Here is a 16,222-nt window from a genome sequence, read left to right as displayed (position 1 = left end):
ACCACCATGCTGCCCTAGTTTTACAACAGTGAAATATCTCATTCTCATCTCATTATCTCTAGCCGCTTTATCCTTCTACAGGGTCGCAGGCAAGCTGGAGCCTATCCCAGCTGACTACGGGCGAAAGGCGGGGTACACCCTGGACAAGTCGCCAGGTCATCACAGGGCTGACACATAGACACAGACAACCATTCACACTCACATTCACACCTGCGGTCAATTTAGAGTCACCAGTTAACCTAACCTGCATGTCTTTGGACTGTGGGGGAAACCGGAGCACCCGGAGGAAACCCACACGGACACGGGGAGAACATGCAAACTCCACACAGAAAGGCCCCCGCCGGCCCCGGGGCTCGAACCCAGGACCTTCTTGCTGTGAGGCGACAGCGCTAACCACTACACCACCGTGCCGCCCACAGTGAAATATAATTATAATAAACAAGAAGGTCAGCTGGGTGGCATGGTGGTGTAGTGGTTAGCACTGTTGCCTCACAGCAAGAAAGTTCTGGGTTTGAGCCCAGTGGCCAACGGGGCCCTTTCTGTGTGGAGTTTGCATGTTGTCTGTGTGAGTTTCCTCCGTGTGCTCCGGTTTCCTCTACAGTCCAAAGACATGCAGGTTAGGTTAATTGGTGGCTCAAAATTGACTGTGAGTGTGAATTGTTGTGTGTCTCTATGTGTCAGGCCTGCAATGATTTGGCGACTTGTCCAGGGTGTACCCCGCCTCTCGCCCACAGTCAGCTGGAATAGGATCCAGCTTGCCTGCGACCCTGAACAGGATAAGCGGCTACAGATAATGGATGGATGGAAAAAGACCAGCTAGTATAAATGACACAGAACCAGAATGGATGTTTAAATAAACGTTTTTGCCCTGAGAAGTGTATGTCTGTCCTTAAAGGGTGTAGAAAATATACACTTACAATAGTCTATTTTTTATTTGTATTTTTGATCTTTAACTTTAAAAACAAACAAGCAAGCAAGCAAACAAACAAAAAAAACAGACTTAGCAAGAGATTTGAAAAGCTGCTTCACAGGATGATCACTAACTAAAAACAGCACATAGAATAACATACTCTCATTAAATGTTTACAATTAACTGGTCATTAATCTGTGTTAACAATGGTTTTGACTAGACCGTGTATTTAATAACCCATTACTGCTATAACAGTTGGAATAACCGTGTTCTGACCAGCTGTTCTAAGGGTTTGTACACATGCGCACTTCACTTTGGTATGCCCATAAATCCATGCTTCTTCTTATATTATTAATGTTGGAGGTATTTTTGATCCTAAGATAGCATATTAACATAGTTTTATATGACTGCAACCCAATGTGTTTTTTTTTTCCCTGCTGGATTTTTAGGCATATATATACATAACCTTATTCATTTCACTTTCATATGTTTGGTACATTTACTTTTAATGTGTATGCCAAAAGTGTGATGGTTGATCAATCTAATGACAAAGTAGTGTAGAATATACAAAGAACTTTGCACTGCTAACATTGACACTTTCAGTACACACAGCTGTAACTAAGTTTGAACACTAGAGGGCACCTCATACATCATACAATGGACAAACAAAAGAAAATCAGTACCAAATATGAATTTATGAAAAATTTAAGTTAAAATTTATTTATTCCATACCTATAATTACCACGTTGTCCACTTCAATAATGAAACTGGAAATACATAGTGTTCACAAATAGAAATCTCATTTTATTCAGTTTTATCTACGAGTTTATTCTTCATAATTCAAAAATAGAGGTAATTCCTAGTGCAGCATTTCATTCATTTGTCCAATAAAGTGTGTGTTGACTGATATGTCCTATAAATCAAATATATTCTATCATCACTTATGGATTAGTAAGCTTGAGTAGCTTATGTTTTATAAATATCCTGTAAACTTTGTATGCATCTAGTTAAGAAAAATCAAAAGCATTTCATTTACAAAATCTGGGTGCTATAGCTCCCCCTAGTGAAACACAGTAAAATTATATTTTACTTATTATTTATTAATTTTGCGAGAAAATTAATTACTATGGTGTATTTAAACTTACCGTAAGTAGGATATTATTGGGACATTAAGTAGTGTCATTGAATGTATTAAAGACCATATCAGTATTAAAATTAATAACCGTGTACACGCATGTAACTCAACTACGGTAAGAGAGTCAAAGCCTTCTTTGGTTTGTTCCTCTAAATTTGAAAGGTTTAGAAAGTAGGAACCATCACCCAGCCAAAGAACCCTGAGAGAAACTCTTTTCAAAGGAACTAGAGTATAAATAGTGCAATATCTCTGTAAAGCATATCAGATTTCTTCATGTTTGAAACCTTCAAATAAAATCTAAGACATAATTTTGCTATAATTACTTCAGATATTTGAAGCAAATATGAATGAAATAATTAAATTCTGTACAACATGAAATTATGTTTGAAATAGGAGGTATCGGTACTTTTATTTAGTTTTCAGATTTTACAAATTGATAGAGATATATAAGTAGATCTAGGGGCGGCACGGTGGTGTAGTGGTTAGCGCTGTCGCCTCACAGCAAGAAGGTCTGGGTTCGAGCCCCGGGGCCGGTGAGGGCCTTTCTGTGTGGAGTTTGCATGTTCTCCCAGTGTCCGCGTGGGTTTCCTCCGGGTGCTCCGGTTTCCCCCACAGTCCAAAGACATGCAGGTTAGGTTAACTGGTGACTCTAATTTGACCGTAGGTGTGAATGTGAGTGTGAATGGTTGTCTGTGTCTATGTGTTGGCCCAGTGATGACCTGGCGACTTGTCCGGGGTACACCCCGCCTTTCACCCGTAGTCAGCTGGGATAGGCTCCAGCTTGCCTGCGACCCTGTAGAAGGATAAAGCGGCTAGAGATAATGAGATGAGATGAGATATAAGTAGATCTCACTCAGTCTCACTCTCCTTGGCACTTGGGTGGTACCTTCATGGTTACCACTCCTTACCAAATATTATGCTCTTGTACAAACTATTTCGCGGGCGGCACAGTGGCCGGCGAGGGCATTTCTGTGTAAAGTTTGCATGTTCTCCCCGTGTCCGCGTGGGTTTCCTCTGGGTGCTCCGGTTTCCCCCACAGTCCAAAGACATGCAGGTTAGGTTAACTGGTGACTCTAAATTGACCGTAGGTGTGAATGTGAGTGTGAATGGTTGTTTGTCTCTGTGTCAGCCCTGTGATGACCTGGCGACTTGTCCAGGGTGTACCCCGCCTTTCGCCTGTAGTCAGCTGAGATAGGCTCCGGCTTGCCTGCGACCCTGTAGAACAGGATAAAGCAGCTAGAGATGAATGAGACAAACTATTTCAGTGTCATCAACAACAACAACAACCACAACAACTCAATTCATCTTTTTAAAAAGTCATTTGATCTTTCCCAAGCATGTGCATTTTGAGCAGTTTTCTTCTGTCTGAAGAATTGCTGGTTATCATTTGAATTGTTTACCCATCCTGACCCAAGTAAGTTTGTATGAGCTGCATGTGTTGGCAAGTTCTTGTTTCAGTACAGTGTGTCCTGGCCCAGGAGCTGAGTGGGTTAGGCGGAAGGCTGAGCTGTACAGAGCACTCAGTACACTGTCTCAGAACTGCACTACTTCTGCCTCGGTCCCACCCACTTCAAACCCCACCCACTGTAGATGTACAGTCAGAATGAGTCTCAGAGTTCCATCCTGCACCCAACTCTCCAACACACACCATTCGGCACTCTCCAGATCTGCCCACAGAACATCTCATCTCATCTCATTATCTCTCGCCACTTTATCCTGTACTACAGGGTCGCAGGCAAGCTGGAGCCTATCCCAGGTGACTACGGGCGAAAGGCGGGGTACACCCTGGACAAGTCGCCAGGTCATCACAGGGCTGACACATAGACACAGACAACCATTCACACTCACATTCACACCTACGGTCAATTTAGAGTCACCAGTTAACCTAACCTGCATGCCTTTGGACTGTGGGGGAAAACGGAGCACCCGGAGGAAACCCATGCAGACACTGGGAGAACATGCAAACTCCACACAGAAAGGCCCTCGCCGGCTGCTGGGCTCGAACCCGGACCTTCTTGCTGTGAGGCAACAGCGTTAATCACTACACCACTGTGCCGCCCGCCCACAGAACATGCACCTTTAAATACAGAAATCTATGTGACAGACACAGGTAATGAGACACAGGGAAAGGCAAGTAAAGATGTAGGTAATGGAGCATATACACCAGTAAATCACCATCATGCCCCCAAAATCCATCCATTCATCCATCCATCCATTATTTGTAACCGCTTACCCTGTGCAGGGTCGTAGGCAACCTGGACCCTATCCCAGCTGACTATGGGCAAGAGGCGGGGTACACCCTGGACAAGTCGCCAGGTTACTGCAGGGCTGACACAGAGACAAACAACCATTCACACTCACATTCACACCTACAGTCAATTTAGAGCCACCAATTAGCCTAACCTGCATGCCTTTGGACTGTGGGGGAAACCGGAGCACCCGGAGGAAACCCACACAGACACGGGGAGAACATGCAAACTCCACACAGAAAAGGCCCCATCGGCCACTGGACTCGAACCCAGAACCTTTTTGCTGTGAGGCAACAGTGCTAACCACTACACCACCGTGCTGCCTGCACCCCCAGAATCATAAACAGTAATAGGTGCTAAAAGTAAATGTGATATCAGTAGTAATAATTATCAATTATTCACAAAAGGTGAAGTGAATATTGGTGAATAATAACCGAGATGAAGTCAAAGTCCCTTATTGATGCCGACTCACATAAAATACTTTGTTTTGAAATAAATAAAATAAGGTGACAAATAAATAAATCACAATTCCACCTTACCTTTGAATAGTTTTAGACCAAACTTCATAGCATCTTTAGTGCTTTTAGTAACAGCATTTTCTTTCATAATTTGTAATTCTTCCTCGCTTACAGTGACAAAGTGATCAGCTGCCATTTTGCCGAGTCGCTTGAGGTGATTATCGAGAAATAATCCGAATTGCTCGACCACTCAGCGTGCAAGATTTTCTATAATCACCTCTGTATTTATACTAAGCAGTAATATTATAGGGATTGCAATTAGGATTTATTAAAATGAGATGTTTATTTCACTCAAAAAAACGGCAAACAAACTAATTAAAAATAATTATGGAATACTGAACACTAACAGTAAGTGTAACCTCTGGATGCAACAGACTGAAATGCAATTTAGTCTTATTAAATACTTTATTTTAGAAAAAATTATATAGAAAGCATTCAGAATATCACAGCAAGAAGGTCCTGGGTTCGAGCCCCGGGGCCGGCGAGGGCCTTTCTGTGTGGAGTTTGCATGTTCTCCCCATGTCCGCGTGGGTTTCCTCCGGGTGCTCCGGTTTCCCCCACAGTCCAAAGACATGCAGGTTAGGTTAACTGGTGACTCTAAATTGACCGTAGGTGTGAATGTGAGTGTGAATGGTTGTCTGTGTCTATGTGTCAGCCCTGTGATGACCTGGCGACTTGTCCAGGGTGTACCCCGCCTTTCGCCCGTAGTCAGCTGGGATAGGCTCCAGCTTGCCTGCAACCCTGTAGAAGGATAAAGCGGCTAGAGATAATGAGATGAGATGAGACATTCAGAATATGCTATTGCTATATAGTGTCTTTTGTACACTTTTCAAGCCTTCAGGAGCTTAAAAGGTCTCAATCTGATTGACCCTCCATATTTCACTGTATACACACTTCTCTGTGCTGGTTTCCAGAGGAAAACATCTTTTCATAAAAACTTTTAAACACTCACAAAGTATGTTCTGGATTAATTTATATGAAGACATATAATTTCAGAGTTTTGCTTTAAACAGTTATTTGCAAATAATCTTTGACTTTCACACGCGCACACACACACACACACACACACACACATCCTACTCATGGGTTTGACAAAACAGAATTATGTGAGCATTTACAATCCAATTAAGAATACATAATAATCAAAATAATTTTAAAGTATAAGATTGATTATATATATATATATAAACAAGATAAAAGATTAGATGGGATGGGTGATTTTTTTTTTTTGCTTCTCTCTGTAACCGTTTTGTTATTTTGGGATTTGTTACTGGCACTTCCTGGTTTGCATGGCAGCTAGTCCTTAAACAGAGAACTGAGAAAGCTGAAGGTTAAGGATAAGGTTCTTTTATTTGTCATTTCAACCATATACATTTGGTACAGTAAACAGTTAAAACAAAACTATGTTTCTCCACGACTATGGTGCTGCATTAAACATCACAGGACTACGATCTACAATCTAAATGTCACAGGACTACAGTCTACAACACATAAAATGCAAGAGTGCAACGAGTGCAACACTGCAGACAATAAACGACACAAACAACATAAAGTGCAGAGTTGAGTGTGCATACATAGTATATGAAAAGGGAATAAATAAATGTAAACCTTGTGTGCGTGAGAGACATTGTAAACATTGTAAAGCAATAGTACATTATTGTTCACTGTGCAAAGATTGCAATGTGAGTGATGTGTTCAACAGTCCTTGAGAATCAGTCCAGTCCTTCAGAGTTGAGAAGTCTGATGGCATGAGGGAAGAAACTGTTACAGAGTCTGGCTGTGAAGGCCTGAATGCTTCAGTATCTTTTTCCAGATAGCAGGAGGGTGAAGAGATTGCTTGAGGGGTGTGTGGTGTCAGCCACGATGCTGGTGGCTTTCTGGATGCAGCGTGTGGTGTAAATGTCTGTGATGGAGGAAAGAGAGACTCTGATGATCTTCTCAGCTGTTCTCACTATCCGCTGTAGGGTCTTGCAATCTGAGATGGTGCAATTCCCAAACCAGACCATGATACAGCTGCTCAGAATGCTCTCAATAGTCCCTCTGTAGAATATTGTGAGGATGGGTGAATGGAGATGGGTTTTCCTCAGCCTCCATAGGAAGTAGAGGCACTGCTGGGCTTTCTTGACTATGGAGCTGGTGTTGAGGGACCAGGTGAGGTTCTCTGCCAGATGAACACCAAGGAATTTGGTGCTCTTGACATTCTCCACGAGTGAGCCATCGATGTACAGTGGAGAGTAGTCACTCTTTGTTCTTCTGAAGTCAACAACTATCTCTTTTGCAATCTGAGATGGTGCAATTCCCAAACCAGATCATGATGCAGCTGCTCAGAATGTTCTCAATAGTCCCTCTGTAGAATATTGTGAGGATGGGTGATGGGAGATGGGTTTTCCTCAGCCTCCATAGGAAGTAGAGGCACTGCTGGGCTTTCTTGACTATGGAGCTGGTGTTGCGGGACCAGGTGAGGTTCTCTGCCAGATGAACACCAAGGAATTTGGTGCTCTTGACATTCTCCACGAGTGAGCCATCGATGTACAGTGGAGCGTGGTCACTCTGTATTCTTCTGAAGTCAACAACTATCTCTTTTGTTTTGTCCACGTTCAGAGACAGGTTACTGAATCTGCACCAGTCCGATAGCCGTTACACCTCCTCTGTGTATGCTGACTCGTTGTTCTTACTGATGAGACCCACCACAGTCATGCCATCAGCAAACTTGATGATGTGGTTCAAGCTGTGAGTTGCTGCACAGTCATGAATCAGCAGAGTGAGCAGCAGTGGACTGAACACACAGTCCTGAGGGGCTCCACTGCTCAGCATGGTGGTGCTGGAAGTTCTGCTCCCAATCTGGACTGACTGAGGTCTCTCAGTCAGGAAGTCCAGGATCCAGTTGCAGAAGGAGGTGTTCAGACCCAGCAGGCTCAGCTTTCCAATTAGCTGCTGAGGGACGATTGTGTTAAATGGTGAACTGAAGTCTATGAACAGCATTTGTACATATGTGTCCTTCTTGTCCAGGTGGCTAAGGGCCAGATGAAGAGTGGTGGCTATGGTGTCATCTGTAGACTGGTTATGGTGATATGCGAACTGCAGGGGGTCCAGTGAGGGAGGCAGCAGGGACTTTATGTGCCTCATGACAAGCCTTTTAAAGCATTTCATAATGATGGGTGTGAGTGCGACGGGACGGTAGTCATTGAGGCAGGACACTGAAGACTTCTTCGGCACGAGGACAATGGTAGTGGCCTTGAAGCACTTTGGAACAATGGCGATGCTCAGGGAGATGTTGAAGATGTCAGTGAGAACATCTGCCAGCTGGTCCGCGCATCTTCTGAGCACTTTACTGGGGATGTTGTCTGGTCCAGCAGCCTTCCATGGGTTGACTCTGCGTAGAGTTTTCCTCACATCGGCTGTGGTCAGACACAGCACCTGGTCATTTGGAGGAGGGATGGTCTTCCTTGCTACCACACCGTTCTGTGCCTCAAATCGTGCAAAGAAGCTGTTCAGCGCATCTGGAAGGGAGGCATCATTGTCACAGGCAGGTGTTGTTGTCCTGTAGTTCGTGATGGTCTGGATGCCCTGCCACATGTGCTGTGTGTCGCCGCAAAATCCCTGCAATTTGTTACTTCTCTCTTGGAGAATGGTTATTGAAAGGGCTTTCAGTGCATCTTAATAAGTAGAGTATGCTCTGTCAATGATGATTCAGCAGGCTTGCTTCTGGACACTGTAATCTGGTATGACAGAGCTTGTGTCTCTGCATTTCTATACCATGTTAGGCAGGCATTCTCTAATATGGGATGAATATATTCAGTGTATATTATTTTCAAATCTGAAGTGGTCAACCCTTTTAACCTCAAAAAAATGTAGTTTGGTTTGACTGCCAAAATAATGAAAATACCTTTGTGTGTTTCCCGACAGGTATGGGAACAGTTCTGTGGTTGGTCGTTTGCAATGTCAAATAGACTCTCAACTGTGAATAAAGGTGGTTCTTGGCGACATTTAAGGGCAAAAAGTACCAGACTCACTAGCAAAAGCTAGAAGTCTGGTTTGTGAGACTAGTTACAGTGTAATACTTTTCTAAACATTACAGCTTCTGGATGGATTTCTGGGAATACAGAACACAGCACACAACCTACATTGGGAGGAGCACTTGCATGTGATGTCACAGCCGATCCAGATTGTGACAGACGCCATCTTGTCGGTCAAACGCCATATTCCGCCTTCTACTTCTGGTTCTACTTCTGCTTTTACTTCTACCTTTTCTTCTGGAAAACCCTACTATATACAATTCTACTACAACGGCTGCGGCTACAAGCTCTCCCTACCTGTGCACGTTTTTTTATGTTTTTTGTGTGTATTTTTGCGTGTTGTTCGTCTGTACCGGACTTCAATATCCACTACAACCGTATGGACTTACTGGACATTGGTTTCCAGCAGAAAATGACGGTTTGTAGCGATTTCCATCGCATGCACAACATTCCGGACGAGAAAAAAAAAAAACATTCCGGACGAGATAGCGAGACCAGCGGGGTCTCCGTGGATTGTTATCGGAAGCAAAGCGAAGGAGGCCGCGCCGGGAGCGGAAGCAAAAGTGAGGCTGCAGAGCCGGCCTGTTGACTAAGCTCAGAAAACAGCCACTCAAACCTCCACTGCTAAGCCTCTACCTCTCCAATGCCAGATCCATGTAAACAAGATGGATGATTTGGAATTACAGCTGGAATTACCTTATTCTATTCTATAATCGGCTGGTCAGTGCATCTAGTATCAGTACTAGTAATACTTAAGTGACTTACCCATCCAATGAGGATTCTTGTTTACAAGATGCCACATCTGAGTCACTGACAAATCCTGAATTTCTGTAAAGATAACTGTCCAGAGATTTATAAGCATGCAGTGCTTCACCACTGAACAGCGAGGGAAAGTTAATGAGGTAATTATACACGTCCAGGTATTCCACTGGCAGTTCAAAATCCGGTCGTGAAAACTCCGTCCGGTAAGCCATAAGGGTCACTAATCTGTAGATCGTTTATTTTAGACATATATCTAGTTATCTGTTCATTAGAAAAATGAGCCGTGTAGTCCGTCGGTTGAAATTGATCCATTCTGTACACGAGTGCAGCAGTATTCAGTGGTGTTTTTGACCGACAAGATGGCGGTTGTGTACTTTCCGGTCACGTGACTGCAAGATCTCTTTCAGGTTGTAATATAGGGTACTGGATTTAACAATGAGGCCAATGTTATTCTGCTAGCTTTAGCATCATCGCTGACAGCAATACCATTGAATGCACTGATTCTTTTAAATATCTAGGAGTAACTGTGCAGCAGAATATGTCATGGTCAACACACATAGAAAACATCTGCATCAGAGTTAAGCAGAGGATGGGTATATTGAGACGTGTCAAAGGTCTTTTTTTATTGGATTTCATCTACTCACTTTACACAGTACAATAATAAAAACAAAAGACAGAAACATACAATAAATAAATAACAAAACTTAAATATGCGCGTAGATGAGGGGCGAACTAACGGACTCGAGGTCCCATAAGGTAAGCCCCATTTACAAAACACAAAGAGAAAAAAAAAACAACCCCCCCCAAAAAAAAAAAATTATATACACTACAAAAAAAAATCTTTTACCCAGACATGCTAGGATCACACAGGCCTTATCTATCCACTATTCGATTATGCAGATTTCATCTGGGGTGATAAAAACAACTCCACCTTCATGAACCAGCTACAAATCTTTCAAAATAAATGTGCTAAACTGATATTGAATGTTCCAGTATACTCATCTTCAACTGATGCTCTATGTGAACTTAGCTGGAAAACACTTAAGCAACGTCGTGCCTATCATAGAGTATTACTGGCCTTCAAATATCTCAATGGCTTTATCGACAGTGACATAAAAATCAAATACAGCAAGGACTTCCATAACTACCACACCAGGAAAAGAAATGACATTCGCTTAACAAAGGCCAAAAGGAATTGGGGAAAACAAACACTAGTACAAAGTATTGGCCAGGCCTGGAACAATTTGCCAAGGGACCTACATTCAATTAAAAATTTGCATATTTTTAAATTGAAAGTTAACGATTATTTAACTTTATAATTGTAATATTTGATTTGTAAATTTTTTTGTATTTGTGTTGTAATTTGTGAATATTTTTTATTTTTTCTGTAGTTATTGTGATGTTTTATAGACAGGACCTCACTGAAAATCATGCTATGTGACATGAGCTTCCTGAATAAATATAAAAAAAAGAAGAATACAAACATGACTGGTCGCGTCTTGTGTGCATACAGTGGATGGAAGGTAAGTGTATGCTTATAATATCTGTTCAGATTTGTCTGTATTGTGTTTTATCATTTGAGTTGTGTTCTCTGGCCTATCTTGCTTTTAATGGCTTTGTAAAGCTGGACACTTATTTCTAAGCTGGACACTTATTTCTAAGGCTAGAGTATGATGACATATATGATGTATCTGAGATGCTATATGATGTATATGACCCTGTACCGTATATTAAATCTAACTGAATTACTGTAAATTAATATTACAGGTTGCCAGGGACGCTCACAGCAGCTTAGGAACACTATGTTTTAAAGTATTTTTTCCCTCCGACACAATAATCTTTTTATTTTTAAATTTTAATAATAAATTATTTTAACACACTGCTAGTTTACGGTAATATTTGTTGAAAGTATGAACAGTGGAATTAATATATAGTGTATAGGAGAAATGAAACATGCATAAAAACAGAGAGAATTAGAAATGAGGTATTCTAAGGAACTCATATGTTCCCCATGCAGAAAGTGCAGCCTATGTCTAATGATCAAAGATTAACAACATGCACATATATTCTCTGAGGGCATCACATCTCTATGTGAGTCACCAGATACTGTTGCCATGGTAGCCATGCATGACCACAGACATCTCCATGGTGATAAAGCATCAGCCAAAGGGATTCTGTGCTGCCATCAGAATGAAAATGAGAAAAGAGGTATGTGACAGTACCATGCTGTGGCCCAGTGAGTCCATGATGTCCACCAGGCTGCGAGATATAGTCCCCAAAACTCCCCTGTGAGGTCAAGTCCGGGGGCGCCTCCAATCAAGCCAAGCTTGATGGTGTTGGATAGCTCCATATCCAGAGTCACTACTGTGTTTGCACTGAGTACTAGGGTCAAAGCGATGCATCTCACATCTCATACTTAATGTGGATTCCACAATCACTGCATTCTTGCCATCCAGACTGCAAATAGGTAAAAAAATGTACAGTTCAGGTCTCACATAGTCACCACACACATATCTGTCAGAAACAACTTGTTAGTGGTGCACCTTGTTAACACTTCCGTGTGTCTCAGTTATTGTATTTAGTATTCTTATTTCTCTTAGAACATGTTGGAACCTTTTATTCATTCATTCATTCATTCATTTATCTTCAGTGGATCCAGGGCCTATCCCAGAAACAGTGGGCATGAGATAGGAGAATTCATGCCAGTACATTACTGGGCACCATCACACATTCACAACTAAAAGGCAATTTAGCATAGCCAATCCTCCTACTTAATGGTTTTGGGAGGTGGGAGGAAACTAGAGAAGCTGAAGGTAACCCATGTGAACACAGGCTGAACATGCAAAACTCTACCCATACAGTCAGTACGTTTACATGCACGTCCAAATCGAGCTGCTGTTGGTAATCGAGCAAAGGGTCCCAGCAGGGGTGCCAGAGAAATCCAATCCTACATGCACAAGTGAAATCGGGCTATTGTGCAAGGTGCATTGTGCACCCGAGCCACACGTGGCGCTACACGCCCCATCGTGTTGGTACACTTCCGGTTGTCGTCATGAAGAAGAGCTTATAGTGTTGCCAGATACTGCTGACGTTTTCCAGCCCAAAACATGTTCAATTCCGCTAAAATGCACTTAAAACCCCCAATCTGGCAACACTAGCAGTTCCGTGTTCAAGCTGTTAGGCTTTTTTTTTTTTTTTAGACTATGGCTACAAACTGTCCGGCGCAGACCACTGTTTTGTAAGACAACTTATTTTGCACAATAATATTTTTCTAAAGTCCATTTTTTGCTTACAAAAAAATATTTTTTTTTGCTTACAATTTAACTTATGTCTTAATAAACACACAAAAAGTTCAATTGTTTTGTTTTTATTGACATTCTTCAGATGTTGGACATATAAACACACACACACACACAAATACAATGACTTGTTTATGTACACAATTCACAGCTATGCAACAGCTGTACAGATGTATTTGGTGATACAGTAAGTGAGCTAAATTTTAACAGTGCAAACAATGCCACAAAAAGAAAAGATTCATGCCGTTGTCATGATTCGTTGTCATGCCGACCGAGGCTGTTGTGTTTCTCGCTTGTGGTCTCGTCACTCGTCACTTCCGGAAGTAGCTCGACAAGTGGCTCGATAGGGTATACATGCTCAAACTAGCTCGGCAGAAATCGCATAAACTAGGTCGTGTAGCTCGATTCCGAGAAATCAAGTTCGGTTCAATTTCAGCCGAATTAAGGTGTATACATGGCATTTTGAACTTCGATTTCAGTCGAGCAACGGCAGAAATTCGATTCTCTCTATGTGCATGTAAACGTAGCGAGTAACTTCAGCTCAGAGTTGAACCAGACACCCTGGAGCTGTGGAGCAAAAATCACTACCTGCTGCACAACCACACTGCCAAGAATCTTCAACTGTTCTAGATTAAACTTTTTTTTCCTGAGATTTAGCTATGTTTTAAAAAATGTCAATTTTGTATGGCTCTGATCGGTGGACTGTAAGTTCAAAGTCTGACATGCTTTCTCTCCACCGTAAATCACAGAAACGCTAGCCAATCATAGGTGTCTGTGAGCTCATGTACGTGGAAGAGTGTAGAAGGTCCGGGTTCGAGCCCCGTGGCCGGTGAGGGCCTTTCTGTGTGGAGTTTGCATGTTCTCCCCGTGTCCGCGTGGGTTTCCTCCGGGTGCTCCGGTTTCCCCCACAGTCCAAAGACATGCAGGTTAGGTTAACTGGTGACTCTAAATTGACCGTAGGTGTGAATGTGAGTGTGAATGGTTGTCTGTGTCTATGTGTCAGCCCTGTGATGACCTGGCGACTTGTCCAGGGTGTACCCCGCCTTTCGCCCGTAGTCAGCTGGGATAGGCTCCAGCTTGCCTGCGACCCTGTAGAACAGGATAAAGCGGCTAGAGATGATGAGATGTATAAAGAGATCTGTGATTCATTCCTGTAGTCCCCATTGTAATAACTTAATTTCAGACACTGTCAAAAATGTTGTCATTATCCAAAAAAATAAAACCTTACTGTATTTAGAGTACATGAGTATATTTACCTGAAAGAGTAGGCGATGCAAGGATGGCCAGTGGCCCAGTAATTCAAGCACAAAGCCTCAGAACTTTCCCCAACATATGCAGACCCAGACACACCAGAACCCTGCCATCTGGAACAATTCACCTGAATAAGCAAATCACAAGGCGCTATTGTCATTTTTGTGTTGGGAATTCAATTATCCCTGAGATTAGACCAATTAGACCATTCTGACCTTGTGAAGATGTTTGGCTGGTCCCCAAGAAGAACAGTATGTTTTCACAAAAATACAGGTTTTGTTTGAAAAACAATATCAGGCAAAAGATTTCATTTGGGTTACTGTGGTTACGGTTAAGAAGAGGGTCAGATGGAGGCATAGTTTTATTGGGTAACACAAAAATCAATGAAAAAGGGCTTGTGTGTGCACACAGTACTGTGCAAAAATCTGAAGAATTTCATTATTTCTGAAGAGCAAAGAGCTCTTCAGAAATAATGAAATTACATTTTTTTGCATTAAAAAATACTATAAAGGGCAGTAAGCAGTAATAACTGAAACAAAGTCAATATTTGGTGTGAGATGACCCTTTGCTTAAAAAATAGTAGTCTCAGGTACAATTTGTGCCGTTTTATAAGGAACTTAGCTGGTAAGTTTTACTGAGCATCTTGTAGATCCAACCACAGTTCTTCTGAAGACTTTCACAATGATTGCCACACTCGCATCTTATTTTTGCAGCAAAACCCAGCAGCCTTCATGATGATTTTTTTTATGTGAAAAGTAGTCTTTTAGGTAATATGGTGTTTTCTTTACTGACATAACTATTTTCCTGTAACATTTAATTTTGTGCTGGAAAACTCATGTTTGGAAATTTACATTATACATTATTACTAGACATTTGGAAAATGTACTGACTCGATAATGTAGAAGTCATAAAATAAAAAAAAGTTTAAGACTTTTGCTCAGTATGGTATATATTTCAGTAGTTTGAAAGGACACATACTTCTGGGATAGTAATGAATTGGATAAGACGCTGCACTAAAGCACTAAAAGGTGGTTGCACTGAAGCACAAATTTTGTGTCTCTAGTCTGCGCAAACAAATCCACAGGCTCCATTGTCAAATTTCACAGGCCTGCTCCCTCTCTCTCTCTCTCTCTCTCTCGCTCTCTCTGTGTAAGAAAATGAGCTACATTTCTGAAGTTTCTTTCGAACAGTGTGGGTGGGTGGGTGTGAAATGCCTCTGGCGACTGGAATAGTTGGGGCGTGTTTGAGGGTCATGCACTCTATGTTTTGTCCAAGCCTGAAACTTAAGAGGGCTCTGATCCAAATGTATTTGGCTGTTTTTAAGAGAAATGGTTAAAAACAGAACAATAGCTAGATCCCTCATCACAATTCCCTGAAAGAATAAAACAACTTCTCAATGCAGTGTAGTAGCCATGGAGACAAAATAGAGGAAAAGATTAGTCACACAGAGAGAGAACAAACATCTGTCTGATTCATTTAGGAGGGATTCCCTTCACTAGAGCCCAGTTTGATTTATCCAATGATATGCAAGTAAACAAAGCTAAAGCAGCACATGATTATTTTCATTTTTTGTTGATCACCAAACCTTTTTGTGCTTCAGTGAAGGTGTTTTTCTCAGGGCAGTCAGCTACTTAAGAGTATCGTCTAATTGTGGATATTCTGCGTGGTTCGGCTTGCTGCAGTGTTTACCTGGTGAGAGCTGAGCTTGTTCTTGTCGGCGTAGGCGCGCACTCGTGCCGCTGTCTCTTCATTTGGCCAATGTTAAGACGCGCTGTCTGAGCGTCCATCAGCTGGAGTCTCATGATCCGGAGTCGTGTCTGCTTATACTGATGACGGTAAAGTCAGATGTAGATGAATTACATGGCACTATCAAACTGAACAGAAGCTGGAGGAGCAGCAGCATGGACAGAACAAGTGTGCACACACTTGGCAAAACGCTGCTGCAGGCGGCCATGCCTCTCCTTACTGAGTGAAACAGTGCTGCATGTCGGAGAGACAGAGCCTCTGTGGCAAACTCCACGGCTCCAGGGCTTTAAGGACAGTGGAGTATGCACAGCCGGATTCCCTCTGCTTTAAGGAGTA

At 42.2% G+C, this 16,222-nt stretch overlaps 1 protein-coding gene across 1 annotated transcript; it reads right to left on the bottom strand.

Annotated features, from left to right (window-relative positions):
* Nucleotides 1-3,428: 3,428 nt before the first annotated feature.
* LOC132900676 (probable methyltransferase-like protein 24) lies at nucleotides 3,429-16,094 on the bottom strand. The gene is given in 7 exon segments (XM_060942926.1): nucleotides 3,429-3,727; nucleotides 11,809-12,047; nucleotides 14,146-14,267; nucleotides 15,119-15,177; nucleotides 15,180-15,204; nucleotides 15,830-15,929; nucleotides 15,931-16,094. Coding segments are annotated over 7 exon segments (1,008 nt in total).
* Between the last annotated feature and the right edge of the window lie 128 nt (nucleotides 16,095-16,222).

Source organism: Neoarius graeffei, chromosome 16 (genome assembly GCF_027579695.1).
Source record: "Neoarius graeffei isolate fNeoGra1 chromosome 16, fNeoGra1.pri, whole genome shotgun sequence".
Taxonomy (NCBI): Eukaryota; Metazoa; Chordata; class Actinopteri; order Siluriformes; family Ariidae; genus Neoarius; species Neoarius graeffei.
The sequence above is the reverse complement of the archived record's forward strand: the minus strand, read 5'-3'. Positions and strand labels throughout refer to the sequence as shown.